Source organism: Chiloscyllium punctatum, chromosome 20 (assembly GCF_047496795.1).
Source record: "Chiloscyllium punctatum isolate Juve2018m chromosome 20, sChiPun1.3, whole genome shotgun sequence".
NCBI classification, from domain to species: Eukaryota; Metazoa; Chordata; class Chondrichthyes; order Orectolobiformes; family Hemiscylliidae; genus Chiloscyllium; species Chiloscyllium punctatum.
In genome coordinates this window covers 41,976,789-42,003,521 of record NC_092758.1, presented here as the reverse complement: position 1 = coordinate 42,003,521, position 26,733 = coordinate 41,976,789, and the positions used below count along the sequence as shown (strand labels likewise).

General features: G+C 39.0%; 1 protein-coding gene across 2 annotated transcripts; it reads left to right on the top strand.

The window, feature by feature from the left end:
- Window positions 1-1,575: 1,575 nt before the first annotated feature.
- Window positions 1,576-21,518, top strand: clk4a (CDC-like kinase 4a). 2 transcript variants are annotated; one of them, XM_072590764.1, is made up of 13 exons: window positions 1,576-1,686; window positions 6,500-6,657; window positions 6,737-6,989; window positions 8,125-8,212; window positions 8,719-8,785; window positions 11,174-11,284; window positions 12,558-12,724; window positions 14,320-14,414; window positions 14,515-14,644; window positions 14,719-14,801; window positions 15,238-15,317; window positions 17,978-18,068; window positions 21,037-21,518. In XM_072590764.1, exons 2-13 carry the CDS (start codon window positions 6,500-6,502, stop codon window positions 21,163-21,165), a joined length of 1,452 nt encoding a protein of 483 aa, XP_072446865.1. In that variant the 5' UTR covers window positions 1,576-1,686; the 3' UTR covers window positions 21,166-21,518. The 2 variants fall into 2 exon arrangements, with proteins under 2 accessions (XP_072446865.1, XP_072446866.1); XM_072590765.1 differs by lacking the exons at window positions 1,576-1,686; window positions 6,737-6,989; window positions 8,125-8,212 and having other exon boundaries at window positions 6,574-6,657.
- The last annotated feature ends 5,215 nt before the right edge of the window (window positions 21,519-26,733 follow it).

The following is a 26,733-nucleotide window of genomic DNA, read 5'->3' as shown; positions in this document are numbered from 1 at the left end:
CACCTCTCAGCCTCAGAGCTCCAGTGAAAACAGACCCAGACTATTCAACCTCTCTCTATTGCACAAATCCTCCAACCCTGGCAAGTCTTTTCTGAACCCTTTCAAGTTTCACAACATCCTTCCGATAGGAAGGAGACCAGAATTGCAAGCAATATTCCAACAGTGGTCTAATCTAAGTCCTGCACAGCCGCAACATGACCTCCCAACCCCTGTATTCAATACTCTGACCGATAAAGGAAAGCATACAAAACGCCTTCTTCACTATCCTATCTACCTGCGACTCAACTTTCAAGAAGCTATGAACCTGCACTCCAAGGTCTCTTTGTTCAGCACCTAGGACCTTACCATTAAGTGTATAAGATTTGCTTTCCCAAAATGCAGCACCTCGCATTTATCTAAATTAAACTCCATCTGCCACTTCTCAGCCCATTGGCCCATCTGATCAAGATCCTGTTGTAATCTGAGGTAACCCTACCAAGCCACATCCCAGTAAATCTCATCTGAACCCTTTCCAAAGCTTCCATATCCTTCCTTTCATACGGTGACTAGAACTGTATGCAATACTCTAAGTGCGGCTGCACCAGAGTTTTGTACAGCTGTAGCATTATCTCACGGTTCCAAAACTCGATCCCTCCTACCAATAAAAGCTAACACACCACATGCCTTCTTAACAGCCGTATCAACCTGTATGGGAACTTTGAGGGATCTAGGTACTGTACATGGACACAGAGATCTCTCTGGTCATCTACATTACCAAGAATCTTACCATTAGATCTTTGGTTCTGGGGACCTGCTTGATAATTGTAATCACACCAATATTTGTGGTAATGTTTTCAGTTGCTCTAAATTCTGGAATTTTCTTCCTTAACTTTCTGCTTCACTCCCTTATTTTTCTCCTTTAAGATGCTACCTACAAGCGACCTTATTAGTGAAACTTTTGGTAATCTTTCTCATCTCCTTATACGGTATGGTTTCAAATTTTGTTGTAAAATGCTCTTATGAAGTGCCTATGCGTGATTAATTATGCCAAATGTAAATGTTATTTAAATGTAAATTGTCTTTGTTAATGCAGACTTATGTTTCAACAGTGTAGGTAAGGGTGAGATTCAGTAGCTAACAAAAAACTGATGTACGAAGGCTTGACAGTTGGATTCTTGAAAGTGCAGAACTGTATGGATGTGGCTTGGGAAGTTAAATTGACCTGGAGGGAGAGATGAAGGGAAGATGAAAGGGCGTAAAAAGAGGTTGCAGTAATGATAAGGCTCATAAATAGCCATAATATTAGTTCATAGTCCTGCACTTCATGTACAGAACAAAGTAATTGTGAAACTGGTCAAAAAACAACATTAGGCTTGACTACAGAAACTTCTTGTTCACTAAGAATCAAAACGAAGAAAATGCGTCACCATTTAAGAAACATTCAGAAACAGTTGCAGGCACTTGTTCACACTAAGTGGTCAGAGGAAGATTGTGTAACATCCTGAATGCTCTAACTGGATAGTGGCCTAGGTTTAACAGAGAGGCTTCGCTCACCCGAGCCCCGCCTTCTCTCCTCCCACGTGACCGGAAATGCGCCAAGGGCTGGCGTCAGCACCCATTGTTGCTGCAGCTCGGTCCGCCATTTTGTGTTGGAGCTGAGTTTTTCACTTTGTCTGTTTAGTTGATGCGATTTTGAGACGTGTCGAGGTAAGAGCAACTTTGCTTTTGGCAGAATTATGGCCCAATGATCCACTTTTAGCAGAGTTCATTATGTTTAAATTATGAATGCTTTTGTTTTTGAAAAATATGTCGGCGGCTGAGTTTTCCAGTGTTTCACTCGACGCCGTTTCCTGCCTGTGTTTATTCTGATAAACTCGGCTGATGGTTGGCATTAGGCTGAAACCTCGGTGTGCAGGGAGGATTTTTACCGTCAAGATATCCTCTTAATTCTGTGATTCACGGTCATGTTTGACTGTCGAATTTTATTTTAAAAGTTGGAGACCTTTGTCGTAAACACGCCAACAAAATGGCGACCGGCGCTCGCCCTGCTGCTGCTGCAAAAAAAATTCCAAGAAAATATTTTCCGCGTCAGTTGACTTAATTTCTTTTGTCTAGTTGCTATTTTCCCTGCGCGTGTTTGATTTTGTTTATGTTCATTTTCCCCGATGGCTGCTTATAGACCGATAAATGGTCCGTTTGGACCTTGTTTTTGTCTTGAGTCTTTTGGCAGCCACTGTTTAAGTGGCTCCACTGCGTTTGGAACCTAAATAACACCGTTCATGGTGGATCAGGCAACCAATGGAGCATGAAGGCAAACAGTCAGTACGGCTTGTTGTCTCCCGTGGGAAATAAGAAAGATTCAGGAATAATATCGAGAGCATTAAAATTGTTTGTTAATACCTCCCTCCTTTGCTACCGAAAGGTCTAAATTTCACCTTTTGGTACATTTCCAAATATCATTGTCTGATCAGCATACTCCAGATTTTGATTCGAGTACTATCCAGAGCTTTTGTTTGCAATTCGTTATGGTTTTTATCCGGGGAAAGATGGCATGTTTTATCACTTGATTGCGTTAATGTTGTATACGTGGTTATTCTAAAATTATGAAACGTCAGCCATTTGAACGCAGATGTTATGCATGTTTGTGTTACGGAATAGTAATGCCCAGACCTGTTCCGGAAGTAGCCTGATTTTAATGTCGCAGACTTCGTGGCCACTGACTAAAGCTTTGGAGGATTGTAGTGCTGGGCGCATTCAGTATTAGTCAGTGGGGAGGAGAGGGAAGAGAATACCGATTAGTGCGGTGCTTGCCAGGGTGGGGAGGTAACGACATATTTCTGTAGGTTGTAGTTGTACCAGGTTCAGAGAGTAGGGGGTGCATGCCCATTAAAAGAACAAAAGCCGTTTAATGTGTCTCACTGGTGTCAGGCCACTGTTGCCGTACTTTGGAGTATGTGGTTCGAAAATATCTTTTCAACCCACAGCTTAAAACCTACTCTTATTCAGTTGTGTGGGGAAATTCTTTATTCCTGTAGGTGGTGCTGTCAGCTATTTTGATTGTCGGCCATATCATGTCGCAACATAAGAGATGCACAATAGCTGCCATTTTATGGTTGGAGTAAATCACTACAGAGGAAACCCGGTGGCTAGCTGACATTGCAGACACTGGATACACCATAAGCTCTGGGCTTTGACTGAATTCCAGAACTTGCTGCTCCATCTACCCAATAGTACAGAAATTGTCCAAGTATGTTCTGCATACACGAAAGGACAAATCCAACTTGGCCAATTAATACCACATTAGCTTACTGTTCATTCAGTAAAGTGTTGGAAGCTGTCATCAAAAGTGCTGTCAAGCACACCTGGTCAGCAGTCACCTGTTCAGTGATGTACAGTTTGGATTCCACTAGAACCACTTAGCTCTTGACCCAAAGGGAGCCTTAGTTCAATCATGGTCAAAACAGCTGAATTCCAGACATGAGGTGAGAGTGGCAACCCTTGGAATTAAGGCTGCATTCAACCCAATGTGGCATCAAGGAGCCCGAGCAAGACTGATATTGGAGAGCAAACTCTCTACTATATAGAGTCATATCCCAAGGCCCAACCATCTTAATCTGCTTCACACTGACCTTGATCATAAGGTAAGAAGTGCGAATGTTTGACATTTGCACAATGTTCACCATTCACAACACTTCAAACTGAAGCAGTCTGTGTTTAAATGCAACGAAGTGTGGACAATATCCAGGTTTGAGCTGATAAGTGGCAAGTAATTTGTCACAAATGTCCAGGCAATGACCATCTCCAATAGGAGACAATCTAACCACACCCATTGACATTCAGTAGCATTAACATCACTATCAACACCCTGATGGTTACTGTTGGCTGGACACTCAACTGGACTCCATATAAACACAGTAGCTAAAAGAGTACGACAGAGGCTTGAAATACTGTGAATTTCTCACTTGTCTGAGTGGATGTCACTCAGCACTGAAGGAGCTTGACACGATCTGGGAAAAAGCAGCCAGTTGATTGGCATAATATCCACAAGCTTCAATGGTAGCTAGGCATAGGCAATAAATGCTGGCTAGCAAGTGATGCTAACATCCCACAAATTATTTTTTTAAAAATCCACTACCCCCTGTACCAATGCTCAGTAGCAGTATGTGCAGGCTACAAGATGCACTGCAGAAATTCATAAATGATCCTTAGAGAGTACCTACCAAACCCATGACAACTTTCATTTAGAAGGATAAGGCAGGAGCATTTCCCTCCAAGCCACTCACCATCCCTACTTGGAAATATCTTTCTGTTCTTTTACTGTCACTGTGTCAAATTCCTGGAAGTCCCTCCATAAGGCCAATGTGGATCAACATTCAGCACTTGAACTGCAACAGTCCAAGAAGGCAGTTAAGCACTAACTCATGGACAACTGGGGATGGGCAATAAATGCTGACCAGTCAGCAACTCCCATGTCCTGTAACTGAATACAAAAAGTTTTAAAGGCAACAAAATTACGTTGATGTGAACAGCATTTTTGCTGACTGTGGGACCAAAAGTTCTTCAATATGCAGTTTGATGTTCTTGAAGTTTAATCATAACTAATTTTTGACAAAATTGACTCAGCACTGAGATACTTGACTGGAACATGTGAGCAGAAGTGGGCCATTCAATATGAGCATGCTTTACCATTCTGTATAATGGCTGATCATTCACTTAGCACATTCCTGCACTATCCACATAATGTGATATAAAGGCAGAATTTTACTTTTGTGGACTCCATTTTGTTTGCCTTGGGAGCTACTTGCATGACAGCTTAGCAAGGTCAACGTGCCTTCAGTACAGTACGAATGTGTTAACCATGATTTTGAGTTCTGAAGAAGGGTCACTGGACTCAAAACATTGAGACTGTTTTCCCTTCATACATGGTGCCAGACCTGCTAAGTTTCTGCAGTGATTTCTGATTTTTTTTGTTTATGGCCTCTTAAACATGAATTTATGATCTTCAGAATGGAGCACCTTTAGGAGCAAGGTCATGCCAAGTTTCAACTTTTGGACTGCACTAGTGCCCAACATACAAACTGTTAAAAGATCCTTGCTGTCTCTCTTAAATCAAATGCTTTGAGTGAAAGGACCAATCCGTGAATAAGTTGGATCATGAGAATTGCAGTTCAGGGACAGGTGTTGAATGCAGACAGTTGATATAATTCCTCTGAAGTCGCTCCACAGTTTACTTCAGAATGGAAGAGTAGTACTGAGGGTATTCCGTGTTGACAATGTCACGTTTTTAAATGTGACTGAAGCTGAGGCTTGATCCTTTGGTGTAAATTATCCCATGGCACTATTACAGAGATGAGAGCAGTTATCCCTCATGCCCTGATTAAAATATATTCTCTCAGTCTCTTGTCACTGAACAGGCCATAACTGCCCTGCTGTTTGTGGGTGTTTGCTGTGTGTAGCTCTGTCTGCTATTAAAGAGACTATACTTCAGCAGTAGAAAGAACAACATCTAAGGTCTTTCTGGCAAAAGTACAAGACAAAACTTTCACATGAGTGGAAAATGCCTTTGTTTGCAACTGCTGGAAATGTCAAATTCCAATGTTTGTTTTTCTATCTGCAAAGACTGTAGACCTATTGTAGTACTTGTGTATATGCAAAAATTAAATAAAGTCTTTTTCCATTAAAAAAACACATTCAGAAGTATTTCACTGTATAATAAAGGTGCTTTAAAAATGCAACTTCTCCTATTTTCTATATAGATTTTTATCATGTTCATATTCAAGAGTTAATGAGACCACCTTGCTAACTGGCCTTATCTAACTTGCTAACTGTGAATTGACTAATGTTTTCTGCAGCACCCTCTAGAACCATTTGGTGAAAAGTATTAGGGCATTTAAGAGCATGAGGTTAGCATGTCAGAAAGTCACTCTGGTGTTGGAGGAATGCATTCTTCAGGCATGGACAATATGACTGGAGTATTTGAACAATTCACAGTTTTAAATTGGAGCTATTGGGAACTCTACATCAGCAAGGAGGGTGATACGTTGACTGCAACAGCATATGACATTTTAAATGTTTATGGAGTGAGGCAGGGCATGTGGTTGGAAGAATGGTCGGGAGAGCATTTCAGTAATCAACTAAGATTTCAAATGAATGGATAGGCTTTCATGTCTGAAATGGTGAGTGTTGTCAGAATTATGATGAGAATTTTGAATGATCTGTTTCAATTTGAAAGCTGGCGAATGAAATGAAATCAGGATGAGTTAGTTTATATTGGGTGATGAAAAGGCAAGTTTGGATATTTCGTGCTTTTTGTTGAGAATTATGACCAAGCAAAGTTGACACAAATATCCATATTTATAAGTTGTAACTAATTTTAAGGTAATAAATATTTAAAATGAAAAATTACTTTGGTAGATGTAATTATTTTGACTCTTGTACCTGCTGTGAGGCATAATGTTGTGTCTAAAGATATATTCGTCCAAGATTGATAAAATTGACGGCAACAATATACATTTAATAGATGCCTCATTTGAAGTGTACACGAAGCTGTGATTGGAGCAGTGGAGAGAGTTGGGACTACCGAGATTACTACAGTCATAAACGCAAAAAACGTTCCCATAGCAGTGAAAGAGAAAATAAACGGCGAAGGCGCCATCATTACTCAAAGCCTTCAGAAAGGTGAGTAAAGCAAATGTATAAGATGTGAACCCCATACAGCAATAGTTAAGATTGGTAATTTAGTAAGTTTTTTTTATAGCCATTACTTGGAAACAAAATCTGTTAATGAGCACATGGATTGCCATGACGGAAAGCATGAATACAGAGATGGGTACAAAATGGAATATAGAAATGGCTGTCACAACAGAGAATGTCGACACCAGCGCAACTACTATAGTCATCAAAATTACAGCAAGTCAGGGAAACCTGATAGTGGAAGGAGTCAAAAAAGTAGCCGTGAAAGGCATAGGCCTAAAAAACATCACTCTGGTTCAAGTAATCATTCACACTCGGTAAGAACAAATTTATTTGAAATTGACAGATTTGGGGTATTTAGTACTTGTTTTTTAAATAGTCTAGGCATTTTTTGGGATAGGGCAGGCATACCAAACATGTTAAAATCTAAGCAGTCAACTTCAGGTGGGCACTCCAGAAAGTATTTTGTTTAACTTTTAGAAGTGGTGTCACAGATAATGTATAGATTCATGCATACAGTTATTGATGGCAGTATCTTAATAATCATGTTAATGTTAGAAAAGTCCAGATTTTTGAAGACCATTACCAATGATTTGCTGAATTTGTTTTATTAATAGGATTCCCTCCGGGTAAAGTAACAACTTATAAAGTGTACTTGGACCGTTAACATTTTATCTTGATAGTTTTCATGTCATGCCAATCATTCTGAGAAGGGTTTATCTAATCAATGGTTCGACCGGTGTTAATGATCCATGGATCATAACTGCTGTGTTGATCTAATCTGGCAATCTGTTGAATGCCACTATTCTGCCTCCACACTGCTCAAAAATGTTACTTTCCACATACTTCAGTTACAGTTCTGTTGGCTAGCCTTGCAGACTGTTAAAACTGATTCCCAACATGACCATTGACTCCTTGTTCTTGAAAATCCAATATTCACCTTACCTATGTTTTCATTCCTGAGTATGTCAGATCATGTTAGAGAGAACATAATTTGCCCTGCAGTTCTTAACTTTTTCATTTCCTCCTTTGTTTATAAATACCCTGGTTCCAATATATTGCCTTCAAAGATACGCAACATCTTTGACCCCTCAGAATGCGCTTTTTCCATATTTTATTTATAATTCCCAACATGCTTTGAATCTTGATGTCTTTTATTATCTTTGATTTGGTGAATTTTGTATTGATGCATTTGTTGCTTTGAAAATTTAAAGAAGCATCTTATCTTAAAATCTGTTCCTTGCCATGTTTTTCTTCTGTAACATACACTGTGTGCCATGTGAATTTCTGGGGATTGAATTTGAATTTGCACCCGTCAACCTACCGTGGCCTTTCGTGGATTGGCGTGTATATGAATACCTGAATCCTCTGCTGGGGAATGGTGTGTTCTGTTCCGAAATACTATCCTTTTTCAATGGCTGGATGATGTTGCTGACTGCTTATCGTGTGCAGAAGAGCCACCGCCACAGGAGAACCAATGTTGAGGATGATGAGGAGGGTCACCTGGTATATCACACTGGAGACAAACTGAAAGCAAGATGTATAGAATATTTTTGTAACAACTTATTACAGAACACTTTAAAGCCATAGATTGGGAACATAACGGGAGGGAGGAGGACATAATGTGGAGGGGGTGGTTGGGTCACTATTCTAAAATGAGTTTTTGTGTTTGAAGGCATACATGTAATTTAAAAAGTATACCATCTTACAGCATTGTTAGCTTGTTAATCTTGTGCAGAAAACACATAGTTGAGGAAACCTTGAAAATAAGGTTTCTCTAGCTTTTGGTGAATGGTGGGGTGGTGATGTTTCCACTTAATTGAATCATGGGTTATTTATTTTGAGAGTTTATTGTATAGGATCTTAGCATCAGGAAAGCCCTTTGAGTAAATATTTTAAACATGGCCCTATTTTAGTATAAAACCGCTTACATTTAAGTCTTAGTCATTTAGGATGTATCAATCTTTTGAGATTTGTGTAATTATACGGAAATAAGTTATTTTTTGTGTGTGTGCAAGTTCTTAAAGAGTTTTTCTTTCTATTCAGATGAAATAATTTGTGGCCTAGGAGAAGGAGCTTTTGGAAAAGTGGTAGAATGCTTCGATCTTAAAAAGTAAGTAATTTTGCCAATATCTTGATCTACTTATTTCCCTTATATAAGTTGCTCATTAGTGGTATTGTATCTTGGATCTTAAAGGTTTAGTCTGTTCCCCAAGTAACTGAAACAGTAGATATCAGAAGCCATTGTCGGGATTTGTTGAAGAACAGGAGGGACTCTTTTGGACCTCATACAAACACAATGAGCAAGCAATCTTAAAAAGCAAAAAGAAATCACTTTATTTTGACTCACTTAACAGTGAAGGCATTACACTGATGACTGCATAGCTACCTGGATGCAAGTGAATTAATGAGCTGTGTGGTACATGCTAAAGTGAATAGAGAGTGACAGTGAATTAATTTATAGATAAACAGGTGCATCTAATCAATAAACAAGCAATGGGAATATCAGTAAATGAAAAATTCGGATCATAGGAATATGAAAATCAACATGAATGGAGAAAAAAATGTTAGTCAAATAAAATAATAAGAAATAGGAATAGGCCATTTGACCCCTTCAAGCCTGCCCCAGTAAGATTGTGGATAATTTAGCTCAGGCCTCAATTTCTCTATTGTGCCAGCTCAGTAAATTCATTAGCTCCTTGTTATTTCAAAAAAATCTATCTACCCTTTAAATTCTTCGTGGTTTAGGTTTAACCAATCTCTGGAGTAGAGAAATCCAGGCATTCATTACCATCCAGGAGAAAAATTTCTTTGTATCTGAATTTTAAATGAATGTTGTCTTATTCTGTAATCATCCTCCAGTTCAAGACTCCCCCGCTAGTGGTAGTATCTTCTCATAGCCCCCTCAAACTTCTAGAGTCTTGAATGTTTTAATATCATTTCTCATGCTTCTAAATGCTAATGAATAAAGGCCTAACTTGTTTAGCTGTAAAATCAGCTCCTTCATCCCAGGAATAAGCCTAGTTAAATCTTTTGAATAGCATCCACTGGCAGCTTATTTTAATGTGGAAACTAACTCTGTACACAGTACTATTTCAGTTTAAATAAGACACCTCTATTTGTAAACTCTGACCCCCTAGCATTAAATGCCCAAAATTAATTTGCTTTCTTCATTACTTGCTGCAACAGCATGCTACCTTTTTAAAATCCAGATATACCATATCATCCTGTTCTCTTTATCAGCTCTACTTGTTGTAAGAACAGGATTGTGTGTGTAAAATGGGAGGCCTTAATTTGGATGTTTATGTGAAAGGAGACTATGATATTATTTTGTGGTTTCTACTTTGGGTGGAGTCCACAGTCTGAGCATAAATAATGTTCTTTTTTCCAAATTGATTTAATGTTTCCAGTTTCTCGACTCATTTCCATAATCGTAAAATGAAATCATCCATAAACTGAAGCGTCATTTTTTAAAAACTTTTCTTGATAGCAAGTATTACTCCTTGTTATATTTAAAAGCACTAATGTGTGCAGAAGTAAATGGGTTTATTTTCTTATTAGTTAACTTGTTCTCTCTTTATTAAAGAACTGAAATGACTTAAGTTTTGCTAAACATTTATTAGTTTCATTGATGCTTGATAGTTCATGGTCTGAAGCAGTTTCAATATTTAAATTTATATGAGCCTCATCCAAAATCTGCAAGCAGATGTTTAAAGTGGAAAGTCTTCAATTTGATATGGGGGTATGACCAGTTTTGAGACTGTAGTCTCCTGAGTGACCTAAGATGCCGTGGCACTGTTTAAAGAACCATAGATTTTGCAACCATATTATCCTTGGAACTAAAACCCTTTTTTTAAACACAAGCTGCTTTATTAATTGTTTGTAGGGCCATTGGTGTGTAGAAATTGGCGACCCTTTTTGCCTTTGGTAGAACTGTAACTTAATTGATTTGTACGATACAATTTTTTCCTCTGTCTACTATTTTCAATCTTGCTACTCCATTCTGTATTAACAAAACATGTTTTGTTGAAAATCTGTATTTTTTCCACTTAATGGGTCTTGTGGCACACTGGTAGTGTCCCTATCTCTGTTCATGCCCCAGCTACCTGTCTGACAGGTTGATTAAGCACTGAGTTTCAAATGAGCGCCAATCCTTCTGCATTTTTCTCCCACTCAGAATTTTAATGTGTTTAAAATGTCATATGCAAAACTGATGTAATGGAAAAGTACTTTGTAAATGTAATTCTTTATGAAAGTAGCTTCATAATTTAACAATCGGTTGATCTTAGCTTGAAAAAGATTGAGGGAAATGTTAATAGTTTGACTTTATTTTTCTGCAGTAATATTGGCTTCCTGATTAGGGGCCGTATAAAGCAAGCCATAGTTAAGATTCAATCATTTTTATTCTTTATGTAAGCTATGAGTCACTCAAATCATTGTGTTAACCAACTAAATTATTGCACAGTAGATCAACATTTTAAACGATATTACTGTTCTTCAGGGGAGAATATGTTGCAATGAAGATCATAAAGAATATTGCTAGGTACCGTGAAGCAGCTCGTTCTGAAATACGTGTGCTTGAAGAACTGAAGAACAAGGGTGCCAGTGCTTGGTGAGTATTTTGAAATAAGCTTTGGGGTTTCATCTCTTAAATTTTCAATTTTCTTCCATGGAATGTGTATCTCTGGAAATGTAACGTCTACTGTCCCTTGATTTTGAACCACTTTTTACCCATTGTAATTTGTTTGGTGCAGGTGTACTGTACTTAGTCTTGCTGGGAATGCGTTCCAGAATTTTGACCATCAGAGAAGAAATGACTTAGTTAACAATTAATCAAGCCCATTAATGAATATCTCTTGTTACTGAAAGTGCTGGTTTGCTCTCAATTTATTACCTGTAGTCATTTAAACCTACCTGCTCTTTCCCAGCTGCCTTTCAAATGATGCAAGTTTTGGCTTATGTGGGTATGCAATTTTTCCATCTTTTGTAATTGCATATAAATACGATAACTTAGTTTTGTGTTAAGAGTATTCAGATTTCTTTCATTATAGAGCAAAAAGTGAAATAAATTAGAATTGTTATGAATTTCCCACAATTAGCATGTTTTAAATAAATTAGATTTGATGAGACGTGCCGTCCTCTGTTTTGAAAGTTTTCTTCGACTGTTTAAAACAAGAGTTTCAGGTTATATGTTCGACAGCTGGTTTTTGCTGTGCTTCTGTTCATTTTTCATTTGCACCTGGAATATGAGTATTGTTTTGGATAGTGAATGGGAGCAGCAACCCAACAGAGATTCATCAATCTACATCTTTTCTAATTTACCTGCTGAGATGATGATATACTTCACTGGAGGAGGTAGGCCTTGAGCCTACCTTCTGGCAGGTAGAGACACTACCGTTTTGCTGAAGTTGAAGCTAGGACACAGGCTTCCATGGTTATTCTGCCTTAAAGCAGGCAGTTTCTGTGTAGACGTAGATCCTACATCCATTCTTAGGAACCTTCATGGTTAAAAAATGCTCTTCTACATTGAAAACAATCCTGCCATTATTCATTCTTTGTTGGACAGCAAAGGAAGGAAGGATCATTGCACTATAGTTTCCATGCTTTTTACTTGAAAAAGGGCATCGGATTCACCTACATTATTATATTATTGTCTGGCCATAGGGCTTTTATCCTCTCTGCACATCTTACTTTGCTTAGCAATCTGGAATTCATACCAGTTTCAGTTTGTGGGAAAATACATCTTTAGAGTCTGCCACTCAAAACTGAATTAATTTTGTTCTTTTTTTTTTACTATAACGTTATTTCATGAATCATATGCCACATTGTTGTGTTATGTGGTTGCTTTACAAAATTATGGTAATATAAACAATTCTAATTTGCAGTGGGTGTGTACAAATTCTGGATTCGTTCGATCATCATGGACATACTTGTATTGGTTTCGAACTCCTGGGACTCAGTACCTATGACTTCTTAAAGGAAAATAATTTTATGCCATTTCCAATGCATCATATCAGACACATGGCTTATCAAATTTGTGATGCCCTGAACTGTGAGTATTGTTAAATATTAAAAAAATTAGTGAAATATTTGAAGATTTGAAATAATGGCGTATATATCGTTGTCTGTCTTAAATATATGGCAACTTTACATTGAATGGTATCGATTGGTTGTGCCTCAAATAGAATGCCCACTCTTACTGTAAATGAACTTAGTTACTGAGTACAGTTTGCTGTAATATGTACAAGATCAATTATTTGCATCGGTAGTCTTATGGAGGGCACACTGCGGTATGGGTCATTCTGCTCTAAAGCAACAGTTGCGTTCCTCTGCATCCTTTCACTGCAGAAATTGCGCTGTGGAAGATCGCTAATATAAAATTGCTATATTTGTTCAGTAGAAAGTTTGTGTTATCCAAATGTCCATAATTCATCAATCGTGTTATAGCTAGTTCACACTAATGAAACATAACCAGTACAGATCATTCTGCTATAATTTATGTCACAGGACTAGTACTCCAGAAATCACGTTAATGCTGTGGGGATGTGGGTGAAATTTGCAGCATAGTAGCTGGTAGAATTTAAATTCAATTGATTAATCTATATTCTGGTGACTGCAACAATCATGAATTGTTATTAGAACCTATCCAATTGGCTGGTGTCTGTTATGGAACTAAATCTGTATTCCTTATCTAGTCTGGCCTATGATTGTTTCCAGACCAACAGCACTGTGATCACTATCGAGCATCTTTTGTAAGCGCACATACACACCAACTGATGAACCGTCATCAAGAAAATCAATCCAGTTCATGAAAAATTAGTATTTGTTTTACAGGTCCATGATTTTTTTTCCCTAATGAATCTACCCTTACCAAGTGTTAACTTTGTCTGAATGGTTTTCCATCAGTGCTTTCCCACTACTGAGGTAAAGCTGACTGGTACACAATTGTTGACTGTGTCTTATGCTTTTATTCAAAAATGGGTGTAGGATTTACAGTGTTGCAGCATTTTGGTACCAGACTTGTATCCAAAGTGAATGTAATGATTAACTGCAGTTCTGTCATCATTCTTGGGTGCATCCTTCCAAGTATGATGCCATTTCACCTTATGGGTCTTTTCTTTTAAGAAATTTCTCATCCAGCCACTATTTTGATACCCCTTTTGTTGTGACATTAATAGCACCATCTTCACAGCATCACCTCAGCCACACCTATCTGCATACTTGGATCCTTTTTCTGATCTTTAATTAGTCCTTTAAAGTGCAATACCTGTTTACTATATACAGCGGAACCTCAATTATCCTGCATTGAATTATCCAAATATAAGGTTGTTTGGTCCCAATGTTATCCAGAATCCAATTAACCGAACAAAATACTGTACGTTTGTGTCCCTCAGAATATCAAGGTTCCTCTAGATGTCTTTACAATACTTTCCTATCCATGTTGTTACCTGCCAGTCTTGTACACTTTGTGTCTCTTCCCATTTATAATTTCCTTCTAAGCTGTCACTATTCTGTCTGATTCTCCTTTTGATCCCTTAATTGGAAGGGCTCTTATTATTTTAATTGGAGTGTACCCTGTTAAGACTGCTGCTTGACTTAATTCTCAGTGCAAATATGTTTGGATAATAGTTTATTCTCTCTCATCAGTTTTGCATCAGAACAAGCTTACTCACACAGACCTCAAGCCTGAAAATATACTGTTTGTGAATTCTGAATATAGCATAGAGTATAATAGTAAAACGGTAAGGTTGCTCCTTTCTAATAAACCTGATTTAATTTACAAAAGTCCCTTCACAACTGAATAGGCTGTTAATTAATTGTGTAAATTAATTTGTTTTCTAGAAACATGACGATAGAACAGTGCTCAATGCAGATGTCAAAATTGTTGATCTTGGCAGTGCCACATTTGATGATGAGCACCACAGTACTGTCGTATCTACAAGACATTACAGAGCCCCTGAAGTCATATTAGGTTAGTAAAGAGAATTATTTGCTTTTGCTAAATATGTTAGAACTGGCTTTAAATATTACATGTATTTTTTTCAGAATTGGGATGGTCACATCCGTGTGATGTATGGAGTATAGGATGTATACTAATTGAATATTACCTTGGTTTGACACTCTTTCAGGTAAGGACTAATATTTCTGTATACCTTTCAAGAGTTGTTGAGAATATGTTGATTGGTTATGTAGTGTCTTCATCTGCCTGGGTAATATATTTTCTGTAGCTAAAGTGTTGTAATAGTTTTTTTCTTCTGAAAAGCCCATCTGAAGCAAATTTGAATCTGTAACTCCAAATTTCTTAGACTAGTCAATTTCCAATCTATTTGAGGTAATGTCCAGTTTTTCTTGCTCTTAAGTATGTTGGTTTCTGAACTTGACTAGTTTTCATTATGCCTGTGTCCATTGCCCTATACTAGTATGCTTAAAATTTATTCCACCCCCCCTCAAAGTTGTTAAATTGCATAGTTATCCACCTTAGAGTTTGGCTCTTGCTTTCATCACCTACTTGTAACACTTGTCAAAGGGGTGGCATTTTACTTTTTTTTTGTTTCTCTTGTTCAGACCCATGACAGCAGGGAACATCTTGCTATGATGGAAAGAGTGCTTGGACCCATTCCAACCAGTATGATTGTTAGAACACGGTAAGTTAGTTTTTAATTCTTTCATCAATGATTTCCCTCTAACTCAGTGAGAGGGGAGGTAATGGCCTAGTGGTATCATTGCTAAGACTATTAATTTAGAGACCCAGGTAATGTTCTGAAATTGTCAGGAGCAGCCCGTCTGGTTCATTAATGTTCTTTTGGGAAGGAAACTGCTGTTCTTACCTGGTCTAGCCTACATGTGCCCAACTGCCCCATCTCAATTAGAAATGTTTAATAAATGCTGGCCTGTGAATGAATTTTAAGAAAAATATGACTTGCGAAGATAAGGCAAGTAAAGCAGACAAGGTAAGGATGGCAGAATTCTTTCCCTAAGGCATTAGTGAATTAGATAGTTTCTAGCTTGTCATCATTACTAAGGTTAGCTGTGAAATTAAATTCTACTTTCTGATGTGATGGACTTTGAAACCATGTCCCAGATATCAGCCCAGGGTAACTCAATAACTGAAACAGTCACGAAGCCACCATCAATGATTCTTTTGATAAATGTATAACCTAAATCTTGATACTGTGATGGTGGATTGGAGATGGTTGAGGCTTATCAGTAAAGGAATCTAGAGTTATGGGGAAAAGGTAAGAAAATGGAGTTGAGGTTTATCAGTTCAGCCATGATATCATTAAATAGAGGAACAGACTTTATGGGCTGAATGGCCTATTTCTGCTACTATGTCGTGATTTTATAGGTTTGCGCTTGCAGTTATTTCCTCCCTCCATTGTGTGTTGGAATATCCAGGTTAGCTGTCTAAAACAGTGTAATATGACAATTTGTTTTGTAGCACAATGATCATTCATTCTTTTAAAAATTCTACCTTTTTAAAGGTTAGCATTTAGGACAGCAAGGTAACTAAAATGCTGGGCAGCATTTCTGAAATTAATGGCACTTCAAATGGTTACTCCAGGTCTGTTTAATAGAATCAGAATTGAAAAAAGATAGAGCTATAACAGCAGTAAATGGGTCACTTATTGGAGATGTGATGTCTGTTAACTTTGTGGTAGTGCCAATCCAGCAGGAGTTAAGTTAGCTCAAAGGTATTCAGCAAATCCTAAAGATGAATTTAAGTAGCCTGATGGAAGCTATGTTATTGTGGAGGTGAGCAAAGCTCGAAATGTAAGTTGCAGGTAAGAGCTGGGAAAATGGTGAAACAGGTAACTGTCAGCAGAAAGCGTTCCAGGAAGCAGGCTCCAGGTTTTTAGCAAGAGGGTTCCAGGGAATTCATTCTGTGCACTCGTGCGGCATGAAGTAGTAGTATTTCCTTGATATAGCTGAGAAAAATTAGTATTAAAAAAAAGTCTTGGTGAAGTTAGTCATTATATAAAAGCTATAATTGGGAGCTGTCAGAAGTTCTGGAGAATTAAGTTGCGGAAGATTTTGAAGTACCAAGACGTGAGCAGTGATTGAGGCAGTTTGGAGTCAGAGACTATTTTCCAAAGCCACATATTCAGAAGGGAAGATTCGAAATACCTTTTACGGAAACTGTTTTCATGAGATTTGTTGACTCTTAGTGCCATTATGTATCCATGGGCTCTGTATTAGTCACATAGACTGCACTTTAAACAGCCAATCTGAAGGCCATTTGACCACAGTTTTTTAACTCCATGCCTTGTAGTCCTGAATATTAGTTTGTTGTGTATGTATCATAGATTGCTTTACTCCAAGTTGTATCCAGAAGTTGTGCATTCAAAACTGGAATCATGAGTTTATTTACTTAATGCCTAAGATCTTAAACTGTTTTTCTAAAACGTATTGGTTCCCAGTGACACCAACTAGCAGTCTCGAACCAGGATCATAGTTTTTTTTTAACGATTTCAGGTTTATCTGAAATATTCTCTTCCTTTTGTTAATATAAACAGTATCTTTCGTCCTACCCTCCTTTAGTTTAAAAAAAAAGTCAGGACTAGCAGGTAAGACAATATCTGAAGAGACAAACTGGTTATAAGGTTAGGAGAAAGTGAGGACTGCAGATGCTGGAGATCAGAGTCGAGTGTGTGGTGTTGGAAAAGCACAGCAGGTCAGGCAACATCCAAGGAGCAGGAGAATTGACATTGAGGTTAAAGTAGTAAGTTAAAGACTCAAATCTGACACCTTTCAGCAGAACACTGGATCTTGTAAGTTTACGCTTGCAAATGGCTTACATTAGTCTGAGATAGCTCATTAAAGACTTTGAGGTTTGATGTTGCTGGCAGCTGGGCATTTACCCAAATCTTGTCACTTGCTTCAATTTGAAATGAAAGCCACTACATTATAATGAGGTACTCCCACCCAGAGTAACAGATTTCCAAATGTACCCAGTGGTATGATACTAGATATCTTTTAAGATATGACTGCAATGTAAATCTAGCTTCTTTTGGTTTGGGGAAATGAACAAATATCTCTGGATATTTCTTAGTTTGCTTGGCAGTGTGTCAGCTTGCCAGAAACCAAAATTTCATTTTTCTGATGCAGTACTTTTAATGAAATATACATAATCACATTTTGCTAAATGTTGATATGCTGTGTGATAACCAAATTCACATTTGGATTTGGTTAGAAGTGTTAAAACTTTTGTGCCATTTATTTCACTATTTATGAATTTGTAATATATTAGCCATACATGCTTTCATGTGCAACATTGAGTGATGTACTGATATCATCATGTTCTCAGCAAAAGCAAGTATTTTCATCATGAGCGATTAGATTGGGATGAAAACAGCTCTGCAGGTAGATACATTAGGAAACGTTGCAAACCTTTGAAGGTAAGAATATTAATGACAATTACTTTATTTCATTCATGGTAAATGAGCGTTTGTTGGAAAGGCCAGTATTTGTTGCCTTTCCCTAATTGCTCTTGAAAACTTGATCTTGGTGATCTAATTTTAGCACCTATAATCACTGTAATGTAGGTACACTCTGTGCTGCTGAAGTTTGACCCGGTGACTGTGAGAACAGTAATTATGCTTCCGCTTCCAACTCCAACAGCCTGTCACTCTGAGGGAGCTTGCCAGTGATAATGTCCGTGTGTGTTTCCTGCCATTGTACGTCTAGATATTGTGTTTTTCAAAGGAATTGCCATGTAGTCGTGGTGTATTATGTCACTGTTTACTGTTGTCACTGCCAGGGGTGAAGAAATGAAGGTGAGGTTGAAAGCAGTACCAGTCGAGTGTAATACTCTGTTTACATGAACACCTGTCGGTCATGTTTCTTGCTATTTAATAGCCCAACCCTGAATTCTATTCAGGCTTTGTGGTGTTTGATTACATGCTACTTCAGTATATGAGGGATTGCAAAGGGTAGTGACCTGCAGTTACATATAAACATCCCTGCTCCTGAACTTAAGATTGAGTTTAGGTCATGGAAGCAGCTGAAGATGGTTTGGGCTGAGGGCACTACTCTACAGTGCCAGTGGTTCTACAGTGATGTTCCAGGATTGAGATAGCTGACCTGCAACAGCCACAACCATGTTTTGTGCTAGGTGTGACTCCACCCAGTAGAGTATTCCCTCTTCTGCATGGACATCAGATTTTACTTGGTTTGTCTGGTGCCACAAACAAACAAATGCTACGCTCATCTCATGTAGAATTCGTAGAAACATAGAAGCAGGAGGAGACCATTCGGCCCTTCGGATCTGCTCTACCATTCATCACAATCATGGCTGATCATCCAACCCAATAGCCTAAACCACCCCTCTTTCCATAATCTTTGATTCCATTTGCCTCAAATGTTAAATCTAGCTGCCCCATGAATAAATTCAGTGTTTTGCCATCAACTCCTACCTGTCGCAATGAAGTCCATGGGCCCACCACCATCGGGGCCAAGCAATGTCTCCTCATCTCCATCCTAAAAAGTTCACCCTGAATCCTCAGACTGTGACCCTTGGTTCTCGATGCAGCTACCATTGGGAGCATCCTCCTTGCATTTACCCTCTCTGGGCTACTTAAAATTTTACCCCACTCCCCCACTTGTCTGAACACCAGTGAAAACAATCCAAACCTGGTCAATCTCTCCTCCTACATCAGTCCTGCCATCCCTGGAATCAGCCTGGTAAATCTTTGCTGCATTCCCTCAAGAGCAAGAGTATCCTTTCTCAGAAAAGGAGACCAAAACTGCGCACTACGTTCTAGGTATGGCCTCACCAAGACCTCATATAGCTGCAACAACGCATTCCTGCTCTTGTCCTTGACCTCTCGCAACACAGCTGACATACCATTTGCCTTTTTTACCACCTGTTGCACCTACATACCTACTTTGTGACTGGTGCGCAAGTGCACCCAGGTCCTGCTGCACACTCCCCTTTCCAAATTTACAGTCATTTATGTACCTGTAGAAATTCTTAGTGTCAGTCTTTATGTTCCCTGAAAGCTTATTTTCGTAGTATATTTTTCCATTCTTAATCCCTTGGTCCTCCTTTGCTGAATTTTAAGCTCCCAATTCTGAGCTGTTGTTTTTCTTGGACAATCTGTATGCTGCTTCCTTGGATCGGATACTATCTCTAATTTTCTTTGTAATCCATGGATTAGCCCTCTTCCCATTTTGCTTTTGAGCCAGATAGGAATAAACATTTGTTGCAATTCCTTCATGCGTTGAATCTTTGCCATTGCCTATCACTGTCATTCCTTAAGTAACTCTCCCAAACTATATCAAGGTCAACTCCTGCCTCATCTTTGTAGATCCCTTATTAAGATATTCAGCACTGTAGTCTCCGAATCAATTATCTCACTCTCCATTCTGATTTTTTTAAAATTCTATCATATTATGGTTGTTTATCCCCAAGAAGTCTTACACGGCTGGGTTAGCAATGATTTCCTCCTCATTACACAGTACCCAGTCTAAGGTGGCCTACTCTCTTAGTCAGTTCCTCAGTCAAGCAAACCTTTCCATATACACTTCAAGAATTCCTCCTCTACGGCATTGTGGCTAATTTGATTTGCCCAATCTATGTGCAGATTAAAATCATGAATGACCACTGGCATTCCATTATCACCTGCATCTCTAATTTCCTGTTCAACACTACTGCAGTTTGGAGGTTTATATGACACCCACTAATGTTTTTCTTTGTCCCTTGTTATTCCTTAACTCAACCCAAACAGCCACTCATGTTGTCAGAGCTAATGTTCTTTCTCACTGTACTAATTTCCTCTTTAACCAGCTATGCCACTCTACCAACTTTTCCTTTTTTGCCTATCCTTCCTAAATACTGAATGCCCTAAGATATTCAGTTCCCATCCCTGGACATGCTGCAGCCTTGTCTCCATAATCCCAATTATATTGTACCAGTTCTTTAAATCTATCTGCGCAGTTAGTTCATCCACTTTGTTTCGAATGCTTCATGCATTTAGATAGGAAGCTTTTAAATTTGTACCATTTCTAAATTTCCCTACTTTTTAAAAATTATTTCTTGCATTAACATTTATCTGTTCTGTTCCTCCCCGTTATTGCCTGGTTATCTGCCACATTGCTAACCTGCACTCCTACTTCCTCGTTTAATGTGAGTTTTCTAATTTCCCTTGTGAGTGCTGAATTCGGTACTCTTATCCATGTTGGACGTGGATGTAATGAAGTCAGTAGCTGAGTGGCTCTGGAAATACTATATGGAGAACTAGTACGTAGGTTATTGTTGATTAAGTGCTGTTTCATGGCACTGTTGACAGAACCATTCATCACTTGGGGAGTAGGCTGACTGAGTGAAAATTTTGTTGACGTTCTACTTCTGTGGTTTATTTTCAGGATTATATGACTTCTCAGGTCTCTGAACATCAGGAACTCTTTGACTTAATTGAAAAGATGATGACGTATGAACCTTCAAAAAGGATACGACTAGATCAAGCATTGCAGCATCCATTCTTTTCACAGTGAGAATAGAGACCACAGCTTACAAAATGAACTATTTTGTACAACATGTAAATTAATTCCAAGTTCTCCATAGGAGAATAACTAGACTGTGTCAGTCTGAATTCAAATCATAAGTTTTGAAATTTAAGTGTATTTAAAATTATGTCCATATTATGTGGTAAAGTTTACTAAAATACCATTTTTTGGTGTTGTCATGTGGGCATGTGCTAATTTTTGAACCACTATTGCTTTACAATGATACAATTCTTGAAAAGTTTAAAAATGTTTTCTAAAACTGATTTTTGTATTATACTACCTCAACTTGTAATGTAAACATTGATTTTGTGCAATAAAGTTGTGATTTTATTGTATTCAAATATATTGTATGAAAGATTTCTTTTTGACTACAGGTAGTGATTTGGCTGTAACAGTCATAGCTCAGACTGTATTTCACTAATGTGCTAGATCATACGATAAGACTAAGATTTAGGAGAAAAGTTGGGCCATTTGGCCCATTGTGTCTGCTCCACCATTTGATCGTGGCTTTCTCAACCTCATTCTCTTGCCTTCTCCCTATATCCTTTGATCCCCATACCAATCGAGAAGCTATCTCTGTCTTAAATACGTTCAATAACTTAGCCTCCACATGCCTCTGTGACAATGAGTTCCACAGGTAGACCACTCTCTGGCTGAAGAAATTGTTCCTCACCTCAGTTCTAAAGGGCACATCTCCACATGCAGTCTATTCAGGCTTCTCACTAATCTGTAAGTTTCAGTGAGATGCCATGCCCCTCCATCCTTCTAAATACTAAGCGTAGACTCCGAGTCCTCACTGCTCCTCATGTGTCAAGCCCTTCATCCCTGGGATCGTTCTTTTTAAACCTACTGACTCCTCTCCAATGCCAGCACATCTTTCCTTAGATATGGGGTCCGAAACTCTTGACAGCATTCCAAATGTGATCTGACCAAGTGTTATATAGCCTCAGCAGTACGTTTGTGCTCTTATATTCTAGCCCTCTTGAAATGAATGCTAACTGAATTTGCATGTTAAGAGAAAACCTGGACTCCCAAGTCCCTTAGGTTTGAGAAATTTGAAGCACATTCCCCATTCAGAAAGCAGTCTGTGTCTCTATTCCTACTACTAAAGTGCACCACCCCTCTCATTCCCACATTGCATTCCATTTGCCACTTCTTTGCTCACTCTCCTAGGCTATCCAAGTCTTTCTGCAGCTTATTTCCTCAACATTACGTTCCCTCCAACTTAGCAACAATGCCCTCTGTGCCTTCATCCACTGATTTTTTTTTGACCAGAACATTTTTTGCTTTTTTACAAAATTACAAAACTAATTCAAAATAGTGTAGTAATATAATAACAGCATCGATATAAATTAAGAAAACTAACTACTCTGCAGACTACCAAAACACAAAGTAAGATGTAAGAAAGAAGACTCTTGTGTACTATACTGTAGTTTTTTTATATATAACTAACAAAAGTAATTAAATAAATTTGCATTCAAAATAAAATTATATCAAGTCATAACAAGACCTGTATGTATATGGGATTCTTCCTCCCTGAGGCCCCAAAACCAATAAACATCATCCTCACGGCTAAAAGGCCTGAGACAGTATGGCCGATACATCTGCATCGGTGTAGTTCAAGAAGAGCCACCATGTTCTATAAAACAATTTGGGTTTTTGGTGAACTATGTTCGCAAGGAAGTCATAGAGATGTACAGCATAGAAACAGACCCTTCAGTCCAACCCGTCCATGCTGGCCAGATATCCCAACCCAATCTAGTCCCACCTGCCAGAACCCGGCCCATATCCCTCCAAACTCTTCCTATTCATATACCCATCCAAATGTCTTTTAAATGTTGTAATTGTACCAGCCTCCACAACTTGCTCTGGCAGCTCATTCCACACACGTACTGCCCTCTGCGTGAAAAAGTTACCCCTTAGGTCTCTTTTATGTCTTTCCCCCCTCACCCTAAATCTATGCCCTCTAGTTGTGGTGTAACTATGTAAGATGGACCATTCCATACAGCTGACAGAGACAGGCACAGCCCAGGGAAATATGTTCCATAACTATCCTATGCCAATGTGAAAGTCCTGGAGGACTTTCCAATGCCCAGCTTGCTAAAATATGTTTTCCTCACACAAATGGAGTGGGGATAGTAAGCAGTTTCTTCCCAAATGCATCTAGAGAAGGGAAATTAGGAAAGCCCAAAAGGAGTGACACTGGATCCAACCTAATCTCTGTTCCCAAAATCTTTGCCAAGGCATCCAGATTGTTACTGTGTAAGGTGAATAGTAATGGTTCAACACACTCCTGTGGAACTCCACTAGTCACTGGCAGCCCTCGTGAAAAGCGTTCCTTAATCCCCACTCTTTGCCTTCTGCTAGTCAGCCAATCTTCTAACCGTGCTAGTATCTTGCAGCTAACTACACAGGATCTTTTCTTATTTAGCAACCTCCTGTGCAGCACCTTCTGAAAATTCAGATAGATCACATCCACTGGCTCTCCTTTGTGTAATTTGCTCATTGCCTCTTAGAAATTTTAACATTTGTCAGGCATGACCTCCACTTGACTAACCATGCTGCCTCAGATATATTTTACCATGCATTTCCAAGAACTCTTTAATATCGTCCTTAATAATGAACTCTAAAATCTGGACTAACCAACCTGTAGTTTCCTGTATTGTGCCTCCCTGAAATAGGGGTGTTATGATTAGATTCCCTACAGTCTGGGAACAGGCCCTTCAGCCCAACAAGTCCACGCTGACCCTTCGAAGAGTAATCCATCCAGACCCATTCCCCTATCTGTATTTACCCCTGACAAATGCACCTAAGACTTTGGATAGTTTAGCATAGCCGATTCACCTGAGCAGCACATCTTTGGATTGTGGGAGGAGACTGGAGCACCCAGAGGAAACCCACACAGACACTGGGAGAATGCAAACTCCATACAGACAGTCACCCGAGGTGGGAATCGAATCTGGGTCTCTGGCACTGTGGGGCAGCACAGCTAGCCACTGAGCCACCAAGCAGCCCCATTACATTAGCCTTTTCCAGTTCCTTGTGATCCTGATTCTAGTGATTCTTGAAAGATCACCAATGTTTCCACAATCTGCTCAGCTATCTCTTTCAAGACTCTGGGATATAGTACATCTGGAGCAGGTGATGTCCATCTTCAGCTCTTTCAGCTGATGTTCACTACACTCAGCTCTACCCCCTAATTCTCTTGAAGTTCTGATGGCAGCATGTCAGATACCTCTACATTTGAAAACTTGCTTATCCCCATCCAGATGGAAAGCTACTACAAATGTATTTCAGAGAATAAGGAGATTATTAGTGTAAGTGTTAAGTATAGCTATTAATTCTACCAGAAAGGTGACTTTGCTTGGTTATTTTCATGGAAGAATATAATTTATACCAAATTTAATCCATAGTTATATATAGAAAATGGTATATTTTGCAGTTTAGCACCATAGCAGGAGTTTGTAGGCTTTATTCTATTAGAGCTAAACAGGAACATTAACCTTGAAAAATTAAATCCATGTTTCCTGTGGGATGACCTCAGTGATAATTATATAATATCCTTTAGATTTCGGTGGTAAATTGGATGATTTCGAGATAATTATGATGTTAAATTTTTAAAAAGGTCAGAAGACAGTAGAAGAGGATTTGACTAACAAGTGAACTGTTATTTTGAGATGTAATGATTAAATTAACATTACCATTTGATCTGATCAAGAATTGATCCATTCACTTGCAAGAAGACTTGTGAAGAAACACATGACACTTTGTAGACAACAACTTAAAATAGAGGGACAGCCATAGATGACAAAATGAGAGTATTGGTTGAATGTATTGAATTGGTTATTTTTAAAAATTATTCTCGAGTGATATTTGTGTTTGAATCAGGAGAATTAAAAAAGCAGTAATTTGAAAGAGTTTGACTTAAATTGGAGTGTAATACTGGAGCATGGTAGATTTAAAACTCTTGGTTAGTTTCAGAATTGATTTAGTGCAAGAGAACAGTGGAAATTGTTTTTCTTGTACTTCTACAGAAGTAGCATTGTACTTCTACGATATTGGAGTCTCTGGAAGCAAAAAATGGTCAAGACAAACAAAGTATCACAAATAAATGAAAAATATTGTGGATGCTGGAGATCTGAAATATAAGACAAAGTGTTGGAGAAATTCAGAAGGTCTGGCCAAGTGCCTTCAGATAGCTTCTGTTAAATTGAACACACTCAGCTAACGTGACTGTTGGATGCAATTTGTAAAGTAATAGAGGGGTAAGATTTCTGGAGCAAATGTTGCAAAAGATTAACCCACAGCCAGAACCAATAAAAATTTTCAAGGAGTTAGTTAAGTATATCTAATGATGTGGCATGGATAATTATGTTCTGGAATTTGTTTGACTGTCTTAGAGAGACCAAAAGAAATTTGCCAGTGATTTTCTGAAATGTACGACAATTTGCAATATTTCCCCTCCTTGGTTGAAGTTTCAGAGTCTCACAGCAGGTCAGGCAGGATCCGAGGAGCAGGAGAATCGATGTTTTGGACATAAGCCCTTCATCAGGAATGAGGCTTGTGGGCCGGGGTCTGAGAGATAAATGGGTTGGGGGAAGGAAGCTAAGAAACCGATAGGTAGATGAAGCTGATAGGTCAGAGTGGCGGGTGGAATGGCTAGGTGGGAAAGGTGATGGACAGGTCAGGAGGATGATGCCAAGCTGGAGGCTTGGGTCTGGGGTAATGTGGGTGGAGGGGAAATGAGGAAACTGTTGAAATCCACATTCATCCCATGTGGTTGCAGTGTCCCAAGGCAGAATGTGAAGTGTTCTTCCTCCAGGTGTCGGGTGGTAATGGTTTGGCGGTGGAAAAGGACCTGCATGTTCTTGACAGAGTGGGAGGGGAAGTTGAAGTGTTCAGCCATGGAGTGGTGGGGTTGGTGGGTGCGGGTGACCCAGAGATGTTCCCTCTGAAATGATCCGCAAGAAAATGTCCTGTCTATCCGATGTAGAGGAGACTACATCGGGTGCAAAGGATACAGTAGATGACATTGGTAGAGGAACAGGTAAATTTCTGTTGAATATGGAAGGATCCTTTGGGGCCTTGGACAGAGATGAGGGGAGTGGTGTGGGCGCAGGTTTTGAAATTCCTGCAGTGGCAGAGGAAGGTGCTAGAAGTGGGGTGTGGGCTTGTGGGGGGCATGGACCTGACAAGGAAGTTGCAGAGGGAATGGCCTCTCCGGAATGCTAATGGGGTGGGGAGGGAAATGTATCTCTGGTGGTGGGGTCCGTTTGGAGGTGGCAGAAGTGGCAGAAGATGAATTGATGTATGTGGGGGTTGGTTGGGTGGAAGGTGAGGACCGGGGGATTCTGTTCTTGTTGCGTTGGGAGGGGTGGCGTTCAAGGGCGGTAGTGCAGGAAGTGGAGGAGATGCGCTGGAGGGCATTATCAACTACATGGGAAGGGAAATTGCCATCTTGGAAGAAGGAGGCCATCTGGGATTTTCTGAGGTGGAATTGGTCATCCTGGGAACAGGCGCAATGGAGGCAGAGGAATTGGGAATAAGGGATGGTGT

What these genes read in the sequence shown, in the direction of transcription:
- clk4a (XM_072590764.1), top strand. Translation starts at nt 6,500, where the DNA reads ATGCCTCATTTGAAGTGTACACGAAGCTGTGATTGGAGCAGTGGAGAG. An exon ending in GAATGCTTCGATCTTAAAAA is followed by an intron (nt 8,786 to 11,173) that starts GTAAGTAATTTT and finishes ACTGTTCTTCAG; the next exon opens with GGGAGAATATGTTGCAATGA. An exon ending in AGCCCCTGAAGTCATATTAG is followed by an intron (nt 14,645 to 14,718) that starts GTTAGTAAAGAG and finishes TATTTTTTTCAG; the next exon opens with AATTGGGATGGTCACATCCG.